The sequence below is a fragment of the Odocoileus virginianus genome, chromosome 3 (genome assembly GCF_023699985.2).
Source record: "Odocoileus virginianus isolate 20LAN1187 ecotype Illinois chromosome 3, Ovbor_1.2, whole genome shotgun sequence".
In the NCBI taxonomy this organism is placed as follows: Eukaryota; Metazoa; Chordata; class Mammalia; order Artiodactyla; family Cervidae; genus Odocoileus; species Odocoileus virginianus.
Window position 1 is genome coordinate 10707712 of NC_069676.1, and position 14413 is coordinate 10722124.

The 14413-nt window shown below is 46.0% G+C and overlaps 1 protein-coding gene and 1 non-coding gene across 2 annotated transcripts; one reads left to right on the forward strand and one right to left on the reverse strand.

Moving 5' to 3' along the window:
- Positions 1 to 32: 32 nt before the first annotated feature.
- Positions 33 to 14174, forward strand: WDR83OS (WD repeat domain 83 opposite strand). The gene is made up of 4 exons (XM_020911941.2): positions 33 to 139; positions 12997 to 13102; positions 13559 to 13656; positions 13766 to 14174. The coding sequence occupies exons 1-4, from the start codon at positions 90 to 92 to the stop codon at positions 13830 to 13832; spliced, it is 321 nt and encodes a 106-aa protein (XP_020767600.1). The 5' UTR covers positions 33 to 89; the 3' UTR covers positions 13833 to 14174.
- On the reverse strand, positions 12736 to 12880 carry LOC139034558 (small nucleolar RNA SNORA48). The gene has a single exon (XR_011487095.1). It is a non-coding gene; the product is annotated as a small nucleolar RNA SNORA48 (small nucleolar RNA).
- Positions 14175 to 14413: the final 239 nt, after the last annotated feature.

Genomic DNA, 14413 nt, shown 5'->3' on the forward strand with positions numbered 1-14413 from the left:
TTACTCTAAAAACTACCCTGTGTTTCCAAGCTGGAAGCTGCCGGAAGCTGCGATTCCCGCAGCGGAAGAGGCGCGACTTCTGACTCGCTATGTCCGCGAACAATATGTCGGACCCACGGAGGCCCAACAAAGTGCTGAGGTGAGGCTCCTAGCTGTCATGGTGTTAAAAAAAGAAAAAAATTCAGCTGTAAATTTTAACGATATAATTGGCTTTACCAAATGAATCATAAATTGGACTACATCCCATCTAGCAAGTAGAGGGGAGCGCTGAAGAGTTACAGAAAGGAAAAGGTTATTTAAAGGCAGGACAAGGAAGTCATAAACAGAAAAAAGGACGATTTCAGATTAGATTAGTTTCCTTTTGGGGAGAAAAGGGTCTTGCTAGGTGGGGGTTACCTCATTTTCCTTTTGAAGGATGGAGAGGGGCGAGAATCCATGTGACAGACTGCCTCATTGGTGCTGACCAGAAAATTCCTGACTGACCGATTAAGAGCATTTCTGGAGGAAGTTGAAGCTTCTATTAGGTTAGATATTAAGCCCCGATTTGGTGGCTTGGCCAAGTACAAATTTTTGGACCTGTGGTATTCTTTTTAACAATCTTCTCTCTCTTCCCTCCTCCCCTCTCCCAATCAGACTGTCTGAGAGATGTGATCAAAACTTAAAGCATGAGCGCCACTCTCAGCTGCTACTCTGAGGTTCTCTCAGTTTTTGTTGTTCTTTTGCATGCTATCCATAGTTAACCCCTGTGATAGTCACAGGTCCTTGCTGGCTTCAGGTTCACAGTCTCTGAGTTGGTTATTCTCTTGTTACTTTTCTGATGTTCTAGTCATGGGGAGATCTTTTGCTTGATGATTAGTGACTGTGATTAAGCATTTAAAGCTTTTGAGAGAATACAGTGCATTCAGTTCAGTTGCTCAGTCATATCCAACTCTTTGTGACCTTATGGATTGCAGCACACCAGGCTTCCCTGTCCATCACCAACTCCCAGAGCTTGCTCGAACTCATGTCCATCCAGTTGGTGATGTCATCCAACTATCTCATCCCCTGTCATCCCCTTCTCCTCCTGCCTTCAGTCTTTCCCAACATCAGGGTCTTTCCAATGAGTCAGTTCTTCACATCAGGTGGCCAAAGTATTGGAGTTTCAGCTTTAGCATCAGTCCTTCCAATCAATATTCAGGACTGATTTCCTTTAGGATGGACTGGTTGGATCTCCTTGCAGTCCAAGGGGCCCTCAAGAGTCTTCTCCAACACCAGAGTTCAGAAGCATCAGTTCTTTGGTCCTCAGCTTTCTTTATAGTCCAACTCTCACATCCATACATGACTACTGGAAAAATCATAGCTTTGACTAGAAGTAAACCATTACTTTGCCGGCAAAGTAATGTCTTTGCTTTTTAATATGCTGCCTAATGCAGTGCATTAAGGAGATTATTATGATTATAATATGCAGGATAATTAGCAATATTTGGAGTGCACTTTGGAGCCATGCTCTCCAGGATTGAAACCAGGCAAAATCAAATACATGAAAGAGAGTTCCCCCCGGGACTTTCCTGGTGGTGTGCTGGTTAGGACTTGGTGCTTCCAGTGCAGTGAGCAAGGGTTTAATCCCTGGTTTAGAAAAAAAAGAAAATTTGCCTTGAAGGAGTCACCTTCTTACGCAAGCTGGCTTGCTCAGTGATCTTTTGTAACTGAGTTTCAGCTTCCCCAGAAGGGGTAATCCAGTGTAGCAGGTGGTATTGACCACAGCATGTACACGCCTTGCTCAGCTAAAAGATAAACAAGGACTGTGTGTTAGTCACTCAGTTGTGTCTGACTTGTGACCCCATGGTCTATCCATGGAATTCTCAAGGCAAGAATACTGGAATGGGTTGCCACTCTCTTCTACAGGGGATCTTCCCGACCCAGGAATTGAACTGGGTCTCCTGTGTTGCAGGCAGATTTGTTACTGTCTGAGCTACAAGGTAAGCCCCTCATCAAGGGCTGTTCTGTTACAAAAGAACAACTTTGGCCAGAGAATCTAAGGATCTTTCTTGGGCTGATGGCCTTGCCAAAGGACACGAATCCTGAGTCACGAAATCCTCATCATTCTTTTTAAGTTCATCATGTAAATCCAGGGGACTTGACCAATGAGGCGTCTTAGTTCCCTTGTGGAGAGTTAGGAGCCCAGTTGGAGAACCTAAGAGGCATTGCCCTCTGTACTGGCTATCTAGGCATTTAGAGGCTGAAGGAGAATGATAACCATTATGAACAAAGACAGACTCTATGGGGGCATAGACCATTTCCGTTAGAGGGGTACTGTTAATGGATTCAGTCACAGGGATTACTGCATTTACCCATTCAAGCCAGATGTCAGGTTTTCAGCACATTTGGGAATAGCTGAAATTCCCAGCCTGAAATAAAGTGTTGCTCCAAACACCTTGCAAAGATAGGTGCAGTTGGTGAGATCTCTTAGTGAGTAGGGGCAGATCTGATCTAGATTATCATGAGAATGTGGGGGTGCAAGTGCAGTGAGATTTACCAGTTAATTGTGTCTGAGTCTGTATGGTTATGACGGGAGAAAGGAAAAAACAAGGTATAGGTTGTTCTGGCTGTGAAAGTTGAATTGCATAAGAAACTTTTAGCGGATTTGATTGTCGTTTCCTGTGACATTGAGAATAGAAGAAAAACTGGTCACAAGGAGGACCAGGAGGTATCTAGCACCATGGATAGATTGGAATTTTTTTGTTTTGTTTATAGTTGTGCAGTGTGGCATTCGAGATCGTAGTTCCCTGGCCAGGGATTGAACCCACTGCTCCCTGCAGTGGTAGCACAGAGTCTTAACCACTGGGGTGCCAGGGAAGTTTCAGATGGGAATTTTTAAATTTTATTTATTTATTTATGATTGTGCTGGATCTTTGTTGCTCTGTGGGCTTTTCTCTAATTGCTGCAAGTGTGGGGCTTCTCTTGGTTGCAGTGCAAGGGCTTTTCATTGCAGTGACTTCTCCTGTTGTGGAGCACAGGCTCTAGGCATGCGGACTTCAGTAGTTGGGGTTCCTAGGCTCTAGAGCCCAGGCTCATTAATTGTGGTCCACAGGCTTAGCTGCTCTGCGACACGTGGAGATCTTCCTGGATCAAGGATTGGACCTGTGTGCCCCGCATTGGCAGGCGGATTCTTTACCACTAAGCCATCGGGGAAGCCCCCAAATTGGAATATTTAATGACAAATCCAGCGGTCTGAAAGCTTACTTTCCTCAGCAATGACCTGGGTGATAAGGGTGAGAACATCATCTTTCCAGGTGAAAACCAGAGTAAAAAAAGAAAAAGGAAGAAGGGTTTCAGTCTAGTTAACGTATGGTCTTGATCCGGTGTCTGGCACAGAAGCAGTCCACCTTGACGCCAACTACTTCTCTTCCTCGTCAGTTTGATTCAGAGGTCTCCAGCGTCTGTTTAGGACTAGATGTCTGATGGCGCTTTCCTTAGCTGTGAGATGTGTACCCAAGGCTCCGCGCCTTCTCATCTTGCAGTCTTTGTCAGTGGTCAGGAGCACTTGGTAAGGTCCCTTCCCATGGGGCTTGAGGGCTGTCTTCCTCTGATGATGTTTTCAGAATACCCAGTCAGCAGGCTCCAGTCTGTGACCAACAGGATCCTTTGAGTTGGGATCTGGGAAGGCTTCTTTCTTAAACCTGTTAATGATAGCATAAGACATGAAAGACTTATAGTAGCTGGTCCTATTAATGTTAGATAGCAAGGGATCAGCAGAAAGTTGTATACCAGTGGACATTGGTCTACTGGTGGCTGTTCCATGTGGAGTGAGTGTAGGTTTTCAGAGAGGGTACTGGGAACAGTTGTCATGGCCAGAGGCAATACCTTAGGCTGAGGGAGTTGAGTAGTTTAAGCAGTTTAGAGGTTTTCGAGGATCGCAGTAGTTCTCTCTACCTTGCCTGATGATAAGTAAAAAGGAGAGTGATAATTCCAAGGAGTCTGCAAGGTTTTCATTAAGGCTTTTAGGATTTGCCCACTGAAGTGGTTGCCTCAGTCCCTGAAGATTGTGGGAGGTAGACCCTGAGTTGGAACCACATTTTCTAACAGCTTCCTTGCCGTTGTGAGAGCATTAGCCTTGTGGCAAGGGAAGACTTTAACCCATTAGGAAAGCATGTGTAGGGTAACAAGAACATATTAATAACCCATACTGGGTGGCAGTTGGATAAAGTCCAGCTGTAGGTGCTCAGAAGGTCCAGAGAGGGGAGGTCTGAAGCCTCTGGGAACACAGTTTTTCCAGGATTATAGACCTGACAGGTCAAACGTTGGTGGTAAACTGCTTTTGTAATTTTGTCTCCCCACCCATGTCTATTCGTCATTTGAATCATCTTAAAATGCACTATGATGAGTGAAGGAATGCAAAAACTGAAAAACGAGATTTGTCAAGGAGCTGGGAAGAACCACGTGGCCATCTTGGGTTTCCCATAGCCCTGAATGTTTATCTAATTTACAACTATTGTTTGCCCATCTTAATTTCTCTGTTCAGGATCAGACTGATGTTACAAGGACATCAAGATGGCCAGGGTCTGGCAAGGAGGGATCATGTTTTGCTGAGGCAGAAGGTCTTCATCCATCTGTGCCATAATACTTATTTATTTTTACTGCTCTGTAAGCCAGAACTTAGTTCCCCAACCAGGGATTGAACCCAGGTCACCACAGAGAAAGTGCCGAGTCTTAACCACTGGGCTGCCAGGGAATTCTCAGTGCCATGATATTTATAGATTCTGTTGCTGCTGTTTTCGCATGAAGCTCAACTAGGGCGTTTCCTGAACTCTGGTTCAGTCTTTTCAGTGTGAGTCTCAACTTTAATGACAGGTAATTTCTTAACTTCAGAAAGTAAGATAGTAGTTTACTTGTTGCCTTAAAAAAATTTTTTTTTTTTTTAATTCATATTTTTGGCTGCCTGGGATCCTGTGCGCAGGCTTCCTCTAGTTGCGGTGAGCAGAGGCTGCTCTCCAGTTGCTACGCTCAGGTTCTCATTATGGCAGCTTCTCTTGTTGCGGAACACAGGCTCTAGGGTGTGGGCTTAGTTGCCGCACAGCATGTGGGGTCTTCCAGGACCAGGGATCCAACCCATGTTCCCTGCATTGGCAGGACCATGAGGGAAGTCCCTGTTGCCCATTTTTGATGGGGGCCCGAGAGAACTTCAGAAAACCCCTTTGTTTCCATAACATCTCCAAGTCATGGATGATCCCAAAGGCATACTGATTCTTGGTATAAATATTAACAGTTTGTTATCTGATAATTGCCAGGCTCTGGTAAGGGTATGGAACTCTGCTTGTTGGGCCGCTTTCTTGTATGGGCCCTTGTTGGGAAGTTTCCTTTTCAAGTAATTCATAATGGTTAGTAATAGCATTATCAGTTTGGGAACAAGGTGTCCCTTTTTCATTTTCATTTTAGAGTATGGGCCATCAGCAAACAAGATTATATCAGGATGTTCTTACCTGACAGTTAAGGGGCTCATCTTAGTCAGTAGGGGTAGTGATGTTGCAAGTTAAAGGTGCATAAGCGGAGGAAGCAAAAGGATCTCATAGACGGTTAATCTACTGGTAGGGAAATGTTGAGTCAATTCAGAGTTAAGAAGACTGGTTTTTTTGTTTGTTTACCTTTTTAATACATTTAGGAGACCAGGAGATGCCCCCTCTGCATATATTTATTTATTTACTTATTTATTTGGCTACTCCAAGTCTTAGTTGCAGCGTACAGGATCTTCTGGTTTTGGCATGTGGGATCTGATTCCCTGACTAAGGATTGAACCCAGGCTGCTTGCAGTGGACCCACAGAGTTGTAGCCACTGGACCACCAGAGAAGTTCCAGGAGTTAAGAAGACTTTGGACAGCATGAGGAGTCTGTGAATAAATGCTGTTACCTCAGACTAGATCTGCTGAAGCTTCTACTAACTTTGTAGCTGCAGCTGTAACCCAAGACAGTTGGTATAGGCACTGGCAACTGAATCCAGTTATATGCTGTGATAAGAAACTGGCTATGTTTATTGCTATGCTCTTGTGTGAGCATTCCCAGGGCTTGGTTATTTCTTTCATGCACAAATAAAGGGAAAGGTCTTGAGTAATTAGGTAGGTCTAGGACTGGTCATTCTTACAGCACCTGTTTTAGTCTTCAGAAAAGCCTACTTATGTTTATCTTCCCTAGAAAGGGACTGACGGACTAGAAGTGTAATGTCATTGGGTGGGGAAATGAATAGAGAGAAATTAGGAGCCCGTAGTCGACAGGAGCCAATCAAGCCTAGAAATCCACATAGCTCTCGCTTAGTTGTAGGCCTAGGAAATTCTTGGATTAGCCTGATCCTTGTTGGAGATAGCTGGGTTCCTTCAGCACTAGGTAATGAACATTACCTACAGATAATTGTAATTTTCCCTTGGAGAGTTTATGTTCCTTTTGTCAACTGAAATAATCAATAACCAGCCTATAATAAGAATTTTATCTAAGCCAAATGGAAGCCTATGGCCCAGGAAACGCAGATTCAAAAGCACTTGAATTGTATTTTGCTGGACTACAGTATGGCAGAGGCTTATTCAGGCAAAAACTGCAGTTACATAACTTGTTTGTCAAGAATTATAATTGGAACTTCCCTGGTGGTCCAGTGGTTAAGACAGTGCTTCCACTGCAGGGGGCATGGGTTCTATCCCTGGTCAGGGAGGTTCTGCACGCCTGCAGGTATGGTCAAAAAAAAAAAAAAAAAAAAGAATATAATAGAGCTGGCAAGATATAAGGGTGCTTGTTAAGCAAGGATTCGTTGGGGTCTGAAGTGACTGTATAGTTACAAGGGGAGATGTTGAGACCATAAGGTTGCAGTTAGCAGCTGCTAGCAGATACTGTCTTGAGAATAGCTGGTGGTGTGGTTAAATTTGATACAGTTCAGAAAATTCAGGTCCTCATTGATTTGTTAACGTGGCCACCCGGCTCCATTTGGATGCCTGAAGCACAGTTCTGTCTTGTCCGAACAAAGAACAAACATCAAACACAACGGGTACATTGCTTCAAGGTTTCAAGAGACAGATTAGCACATACACAGCAAGACAGCATGACCTTAGAGAACAGAAGGGAACCTCATATTCAAAGGAATTGTACAGTGGTATTGTGGGAATAAGGTGAAAGAACATTTATCCCCTCTTCAAAAGTGGACATTCTGCATAGTCTGATAACTGCATTTCTTTTTTTTTTGGTCTGTTTAATGGTTAAAGCAGATGTCTGTTTGAGAGGCCACAAGATGGTCTGTTCTAATGAGCATAAAGTTTAAGTCCAGTCATGTCTTAGCTAGAATGACTTCTCCATACCACAGTATGTGACAAGTTCTTATCTCACTTTTCAGCAGATAAATGAAATCTTTTGTGGATGCCTCTTTGGTTACTGAGCACAGCAAGTTGTCATCTACCTGTTGTGAAAGAGCTCATTTCCTGGGGACTGGTGGGTCCTTACATCTTGAGGGAGCACTTGGGAGAAATCAGAAGGGGCCTCGGTGAACCCTTGAGGCATGAGTGTCCAGGCTTACTGCTGATTGTTCCAAGTTAAGGCAGACGGACATCAGCTGTTGGAATCTATAGGGATACTGCAAAAGGCTGAAAAAGATCCACAACAGTGTTTTGAGCCTGCTGGAGTTTATGACAAAATGGTGTTCCAGGTTTGGGACAACTGGGAAGAGGGGAATAACTTGCTAATAACCCTTAAGTACTGGTTGTTGTTTAGTTGCTTAGTCTGGTCCAACTCCTTGTGACCCCATGGACTGTAGCTTGCTAGACCTTCTGTCCATGGGGTTTCCCAGGCAAGAATACTGGCTGCTCAGTTGCCTCAGTCGTGTCCGACTCTGTGTGACTCCATAGACGGCAGCCCACCAGGTTCCTCCATCCTTGGGATTCTCCAGGCAAGAACACTGGAGTGGGTTGCCATTTCCTTCTCCAATGCGTGAAAGTGAAGTCGCTCAGTCATGTCTGACTTGTAGTGACCCCATGGACTGCAGCCCACCAGGCTCCTCCATCCATGGGATTCTCCAGGCAAGAACACTGGAGTGGGTTGCCATTGCCTTCTCCAGGGGATCCTCCTGACCGAGGGATTGAACCTGTGTCTCCTGCATTGCAGGTGGATTCTTTACTGCTGAGCCTGCAGAAGCTCCTGAGGGAAGGGATAAATCAGGAGGCTAGGACTGACACATACACACTGCTGTATATCCAACACATAACCAAGAAGGACCTACTTTGTAGCCCAGGAAATTCTACTCACTGCTCTGTAAAGACCTATATGGGAAATGAATCGAAAGAAGAGTGGCTATATGAACATGTATAACTAATTCACTTTGCTGTACACCTGAAATAACACAGCATTGTACATCAACTATACGCCCAATAAAAATTAAAAAAACAAAAGAAACCTTCCCCTGGGGCTGGAGTAGGGGGGAAGCTCTTAAGTTATGGACAAATCACCATCCTCACCCATTAGGTTTCCAGACTGGCAGGATCTGCATGTTGTGGTGACTACTGTCAGGCAGGCCTAATTACCCCTGGGACATTAGGTCTTCTGTTGTGGGTATGCTGCTTCGTGTGGCTTTAGGCTTCAGAGGATATTTGATGTAACTGCGGGAGAGGTTTAGTTATGTGTGTCTGAATCTTTATAAGCTCTGTATTTTTTTTATTCTTCCAATGTCAATATTAGAAATAATACACAGAGGATTTCCCTGGTGGTCCAGGATTTCGATTCCTGGCCCAGGAAGATCCCGAATGCCGCAGGGCGACTAAGCCCGTGCACTGGTCTGCCGAGCTGGAGCTCTAGAGCCTGCGCTCTGCAGCAGGAGAAGCCACCGAAGCTAGAGAGTAGTCCCGGCTTGCCGCAACTAGAGAAAGCCCATGCGCAGCAGTGAAGATCTGGTGCAGCCCCAATAAAGAGAGAACCCCGAGACTGTGAGGCACCTCAGTTAAATTCAGGGACTTTTGTTGGAATTCTTCCTCCTTTCTGTCAAGGACAGATTGTAAGAACATAAAAGATCTGGTTCACGTTGGTCAGGAAATTTTAAGGTAGAGTCCCCATTGGAAACAAAATGTCTTAGCCCTTTTAAGTTAGAAAGGAGAGCTCTACCTAAATAGATTGACTGGGGCTATGTCATCGCGAAAAAGAATGTTTTTCAGTCAGGAGTCCCAGAGTCATTTGTACAGGTTGAGGTAGAAATTCTCTCTGAACTTTTGTTAGATTTTTCCCATTAGGAAACCTCTTTTTCACTCTGAGGGAGTTGTCATCTTAAGGGAATGGGGGTGAAAACATAGTTCCAGACTGCACGGAGATCAAACCAGTCAATCCTAAAGGAAATCAACCCTGAATATTCATTGGAAGGACTGTTGCTGAAGCTCCATTCCTTTGGCCACCTGATAAGAAGAGCCAACTCATTGGAAAAGACCCTGATGCTGGGAAAGATTGAAGGCAAAAGGAGAAGGGGGTGGCAGAGGATGGGATGGTTAGATAGCAACACCGACTCAATGGACATGAATTTGAGTAAACTGTACGATAGTGAAGGACAGGCAAGCCTGGCATGCTGCAGTCCATGAGGTCACAAAGAATCAGACACGACTTAGTGACTGAACAACAACAACATCTCAGGAAAACATGTGAGAGTCTCAGCACATAGCTTGGCTGTGAGGGACCAAAGGAAGGCTTACAATCTTGAGAATTCCTGCTGAAGAGGGAACAAGAGGTATGAGGCAGGTGCATTCAGAGATAAGGTCTGACAGAGTCACAGAACTGAACAACAATAAGTATCAACGAGAATTTGGCAAGGTTTCCCATTAGATTTAATTTTATTTTCACCTTGGCTGTTTAAGGGGATTACAGATAACAGCTTACCAGAGAATCCCTCAGAATACTGAGGAGATAGATGAAGATGAACTCAAGTTGAAGAATTTGCATAAGACCTTTGAGGACAATCTTTTTTTTTTTTTTTGAGGACAATCTTTTTTCCAGTGTCCCAGTTGATTACATTTGAGACAGTGGTCCTTGGGCCAGCGTTTTGATGGTGGACCCCTGCTGCTGCTGCTGCTGTTGCTAAGTCACTTCAGTCGTGTCTGACTCCGTGTGATCCCATAGACAGCAGCCCACCAGGCTCCCCCGTCCCTGGGATTCTCCAGGCAAGAACAGAGGAGTGGGTTGCCATTTCCTTCTCCAATTTGTGAAAGTGAAAGTGAAGTTGCTCAGTTGTGTCCAACTCTTAGTGGCCCCATGGACTGCAGCCTACCAGGCTCCTCCATCCATAGGATTTTCCAGGCAAGAGTACTGGAGAGGGGTGCCATTGCCTTCTCTGGATGGACCCCTAGGAGGGCGTTATTTTAGCCCTCTGGCCTTGGAGCTGTTGTAACTGTAAGACCAACAACTTGGGGAATTTTTGCTTGTGGTCTTACTCTAAGGTCGTTTCAAAGTGCTCAGTGTGGTCACTGGCTCCATCAGCCTGGTGGTCTCCTATCCTCTTTTCTGTATTTTTATCAATCCACTAATCTCAGGAGGTAATCTCTGTGCAAACAGGGCCACTGGAGCAGGTTAAGTGACTCATATGGAACCGAAACACCATAGGAGGAGGGCTTCCAAGCATGCCTTAAAGTTGGCCAGATTCATCTTTGTTTCACATGTTTGAATAATAGACCAGTCAGTAGGTGTAGGGAAGATTCTAGGAAGAGTTTATAAAAGGTCTGTTGCTTTTTTAAAAAATTTTACTTATTTATGGTTGTATTGGGTCTTCGTTGCTTTGTGCAGGCTTTCACTAGCTGCAGTGAGCAGGGGCTACTCTTTGCGGGCTTCTTGTGTGATGGCCTCCCTTGTTGCGGAGCACAGGTTCTAGGCGTGGGGCTTCAGTAGCTGCAGCACGCAGGCTCGGTAGTTGCAGCTCATAGGCTCTAGATTTCAGGCTCAGAGGTTGTGGTACACAGGCTTAGTTGCTCCACAGCATGTGGAATCTTCCCAGACCAGAGATGGAACCTGTGTTCTTTGCATTGACGGGTGGGTTCTTACCCACTGTGCCATCAGGGAAGTATAGTTGCTGTTTTGCAAGCTTTGTTTGGTTGAGGATTTTTTTTTTTTTTTTTTTTTAATTTTTTTGCTATGCCCCACAGAAGGCAGGATGTTAGTTCCCCAACCAGGGATAGAACCCAAGACCCCTGCAGTGGAAGCTTGAAGACTTAAACCACTGGACCGCCAGGGAAGTCCTGAAACCCTCACTTTCAAGGGCAGTCTTGTCTCAGAGAAACCTTCCCCATGACAGCCATTGTAATTCTAGGTAGTTTTTAGTCATACTTTGCCATTTTTGTAGATATTTACAGCTTCTGAGATTATAGTTCTTGGTCGTAAAAATAAGCAAGTGTGCCAATGGGTAGACTCATTAAAGGGCATGGTGGGGTCAGAGATGCTCCCATCTCTCTTGGCTGGCCTTTTATCTACACAAAGGAAGACAGACAGACATGAATACTGTAACACTCCAGCCATAACCAGTTACTGTGGCCTGTCCAAGAAAAAGGCCCTGTGCACACCATCACTGACTGCCTATATGCAACCTGGGGCTGGAGAAAGGCTTGAACCAGGAGTGGACCCTACATGGCGACTGTGGACTGATTCCAAACAAATTGGGAACTGCAGACCAAACCACCAGCACGTCCCAACAAGGAATTTGGGAACAGAACCAAGGGCCTGGTTTCTAGTCAAATGAGGAACTGTAGTCAGAACCGCCAGCAACTCCCAACATGGAACTAGTGATTTCAGACAAATGGGGAACTGACTGGAAAGCCAGTTAGGTCGGGAGCGTGATACAAAGAGCAGAGCTGAGAACTGAGAGGAACTTGCCCACGGCCTCCAGATAACATCGAGAAAGACAGTGAACTCAGAAGGGGATTCACGGGTATGCCGCCTCGGGTTTCTTCTTGTCCCTGAATGTCAGAGGTTCACTTTGGATCCTGTTGTGCCACCAAATCACTTGAGGAAAATTCACCTGAGTAAATTTTAAAGGTCTAATTGGCTTTATTGAAGAATTCATGAATCTGGCAACATCTCATCTGACAAGTAGAGGGGAGCATTAAAGAGCTATAGAAATGGAAAGGTTTTTAAAGGTAGGACAAGGAAGTCATAAGCAGAAAAAAAGATGATTACAATGTCAGAGACTACATTTCTGGAGGAGGCTGACGCTCATTCAGGTTAGAAAGTAAGCCCCAGTTTAGTGGCATAGCCTAGCATAAATGACTCCATTTTGAACCTGTGGTTTTCTTTTTTTTTCTTTTTTCTTTTTTATATTAGCTCCAACTGCCAGGCCCCATTTTAAACACTATTATTAAGCTAACCCCTCAAGCAAGAAACCAGTAAACATACCATGTAAGATTAGGATCTCTGCTGATAAAAGGCAGACTCAGAATTTGAACTCAGGATGGCTCCTGAATGCACACACTGATTCACAAAAATAGCCCTGAAATAATTTCTGTATGGTCACTACTGTATCCTCTTGTAGTCCTGTCATAGAACCTATGTTAGATCTTCACTTTTGAATCGTATTCTAGACCCGAAGGCCCCAGAGGAGAGCTCTGCGTTAACTTCTTGCTTACATTATCTTTGTTCAGAAGTTAGGCACAGAATGACCATGACACCTCCATAGAACATTACAAGAATACATTCCCTTAAACTCGATTAACAGTCAACTTATGAGACAGGGGTTTCTGATATTTTCAGAAAAAAGGAAAACAGCCCTATGTTTTATGTGCCCCAGGCATGAAATAGCTCTGGCTACCAATCCAGGCATCAAGCTAGGATGAACAAAGGACTAGACATCTGCTTTGCCCCTGACTGATATAAGAGCAACACCACCAATCAGGTGCCTCTTTGCCCATTGCCAGGGAGTTGTGGTTTTATTTTTAACAATGGGGAGGGTCTCAGATTGTGGGTTGGAGGCCCAGGGAAGCATCTGCCCATCCTAGGGGCAGAAGTCGAGTGCCCCTGACCCTGAGCCTGCCGCAGGTACAAGCCCCCACCGAGTGAGTGTAACCCAGCCCTGGATGATCCGACACCAGACTACATGAACTTGCTCGGCATGATCTTCAGCATGTGCGGCCTCATGCTCAAGGTGGGCAGGGCTGTTTCTTTCCCCATATTTCTGCCTGACAGTGGGGACCCTTGGATTCAGAATGAAGCAGGGCCGGCACTGAAGGGTGCAGGGCTGGGGTGATGCTAAGTGGAGAAAGCCAGAGCTGTCGTGAATCCAGAGGTCCGGGTCAGGGTGGACACATTGGAGGTTGGTCTGAGGCTTTAAGGCAACTTGGTGGGGTCCTTAGGGTGATGGGGGATGTCAAGGGCCAGGCTTCTTAGGCCTGAGGGGACATGGTGGGGTCAGAGATGCAGTTTAGGGAGTAGGACCAGAACTTGGGTACCTGGAGTTAACTTTGGGAGCCTGAGACTGAGGGACTCCTGGGGATCAAGGTTGGAGCTACACCAGGTGAAACTGGGATTGGAATCGGTAGGGGAATGGCTCATTGGGGTGCCTTTCACTGACCTAACTCACCCGTCCACCCACCTCTCTCAGCTGAAGTGGTGTGCTTGGGTCGCTGTCTACTGCTCCTTCATCAGCTTTGCCAACTCCCGGAGCTCTGAGGACACGAAGCAGATGATGAGTAGCTTCATGTGAGGCTGGGTCTGGGATGGGAGGGACTCCTGGGGGAGGGGAGGGAGCACCCCCACCCCCTCCACCCCCACCTCTCCATCCTGGACTGATATCTCTCTCCCATCTCAGGCTGTCCATCTCTGCCGTGGTGATGTCATATCTGCAGAACCCTCAGCCCATGACGCCCCCCTGGTGATGTCAGCTTAGAGGGGTCATGTCCTGGGCCTCTCTAGCCACCTTGCCCTAGGCCTCACCTGTGGCTGCTCAGCCTCCTGCTGGCAGCTGCGGTGCTGGGCTTCCCTGGGCGAGGCAGTCTCTGGGCCTGCAGCTGGACGGAGGGAACCTGGCCCTGACCCTGGGATCCCACGACTGCTGGAGCAGAGAAAGGAATCCCCTGGGCCTACCCCCCTCCATCCCCACCTTTGTTTCCTACCCTTCTTGCTCCCAGGGGAGACACTGTCTGTGTTTCTAGGTGTACCCACTCATTTTCTTGTTGAAACCCGTTAATAAAGTTTTGCATTTGGGCTGTTCTCTGTGACCCCTCTCTCCTGTGCATGGTGGCTGTTTGTCCTAATAGAGGGAAGGGCTCCACCTTCCCACTCAGTCAGGCCTGGGGTGGGGCCCCAATCTGGATCCTTTTGGTTGGTTCATTTGCTTATTTCGCAAGACTCAAGCCTTAAGCCAGCTGCCAGAGACTAAACCGTGATCTCTGCCCTCTGACAACTCAGCAGATAGCTCTGCTGATCTAAGGAATCTGGGCTTTGGTTTTCTCAGATG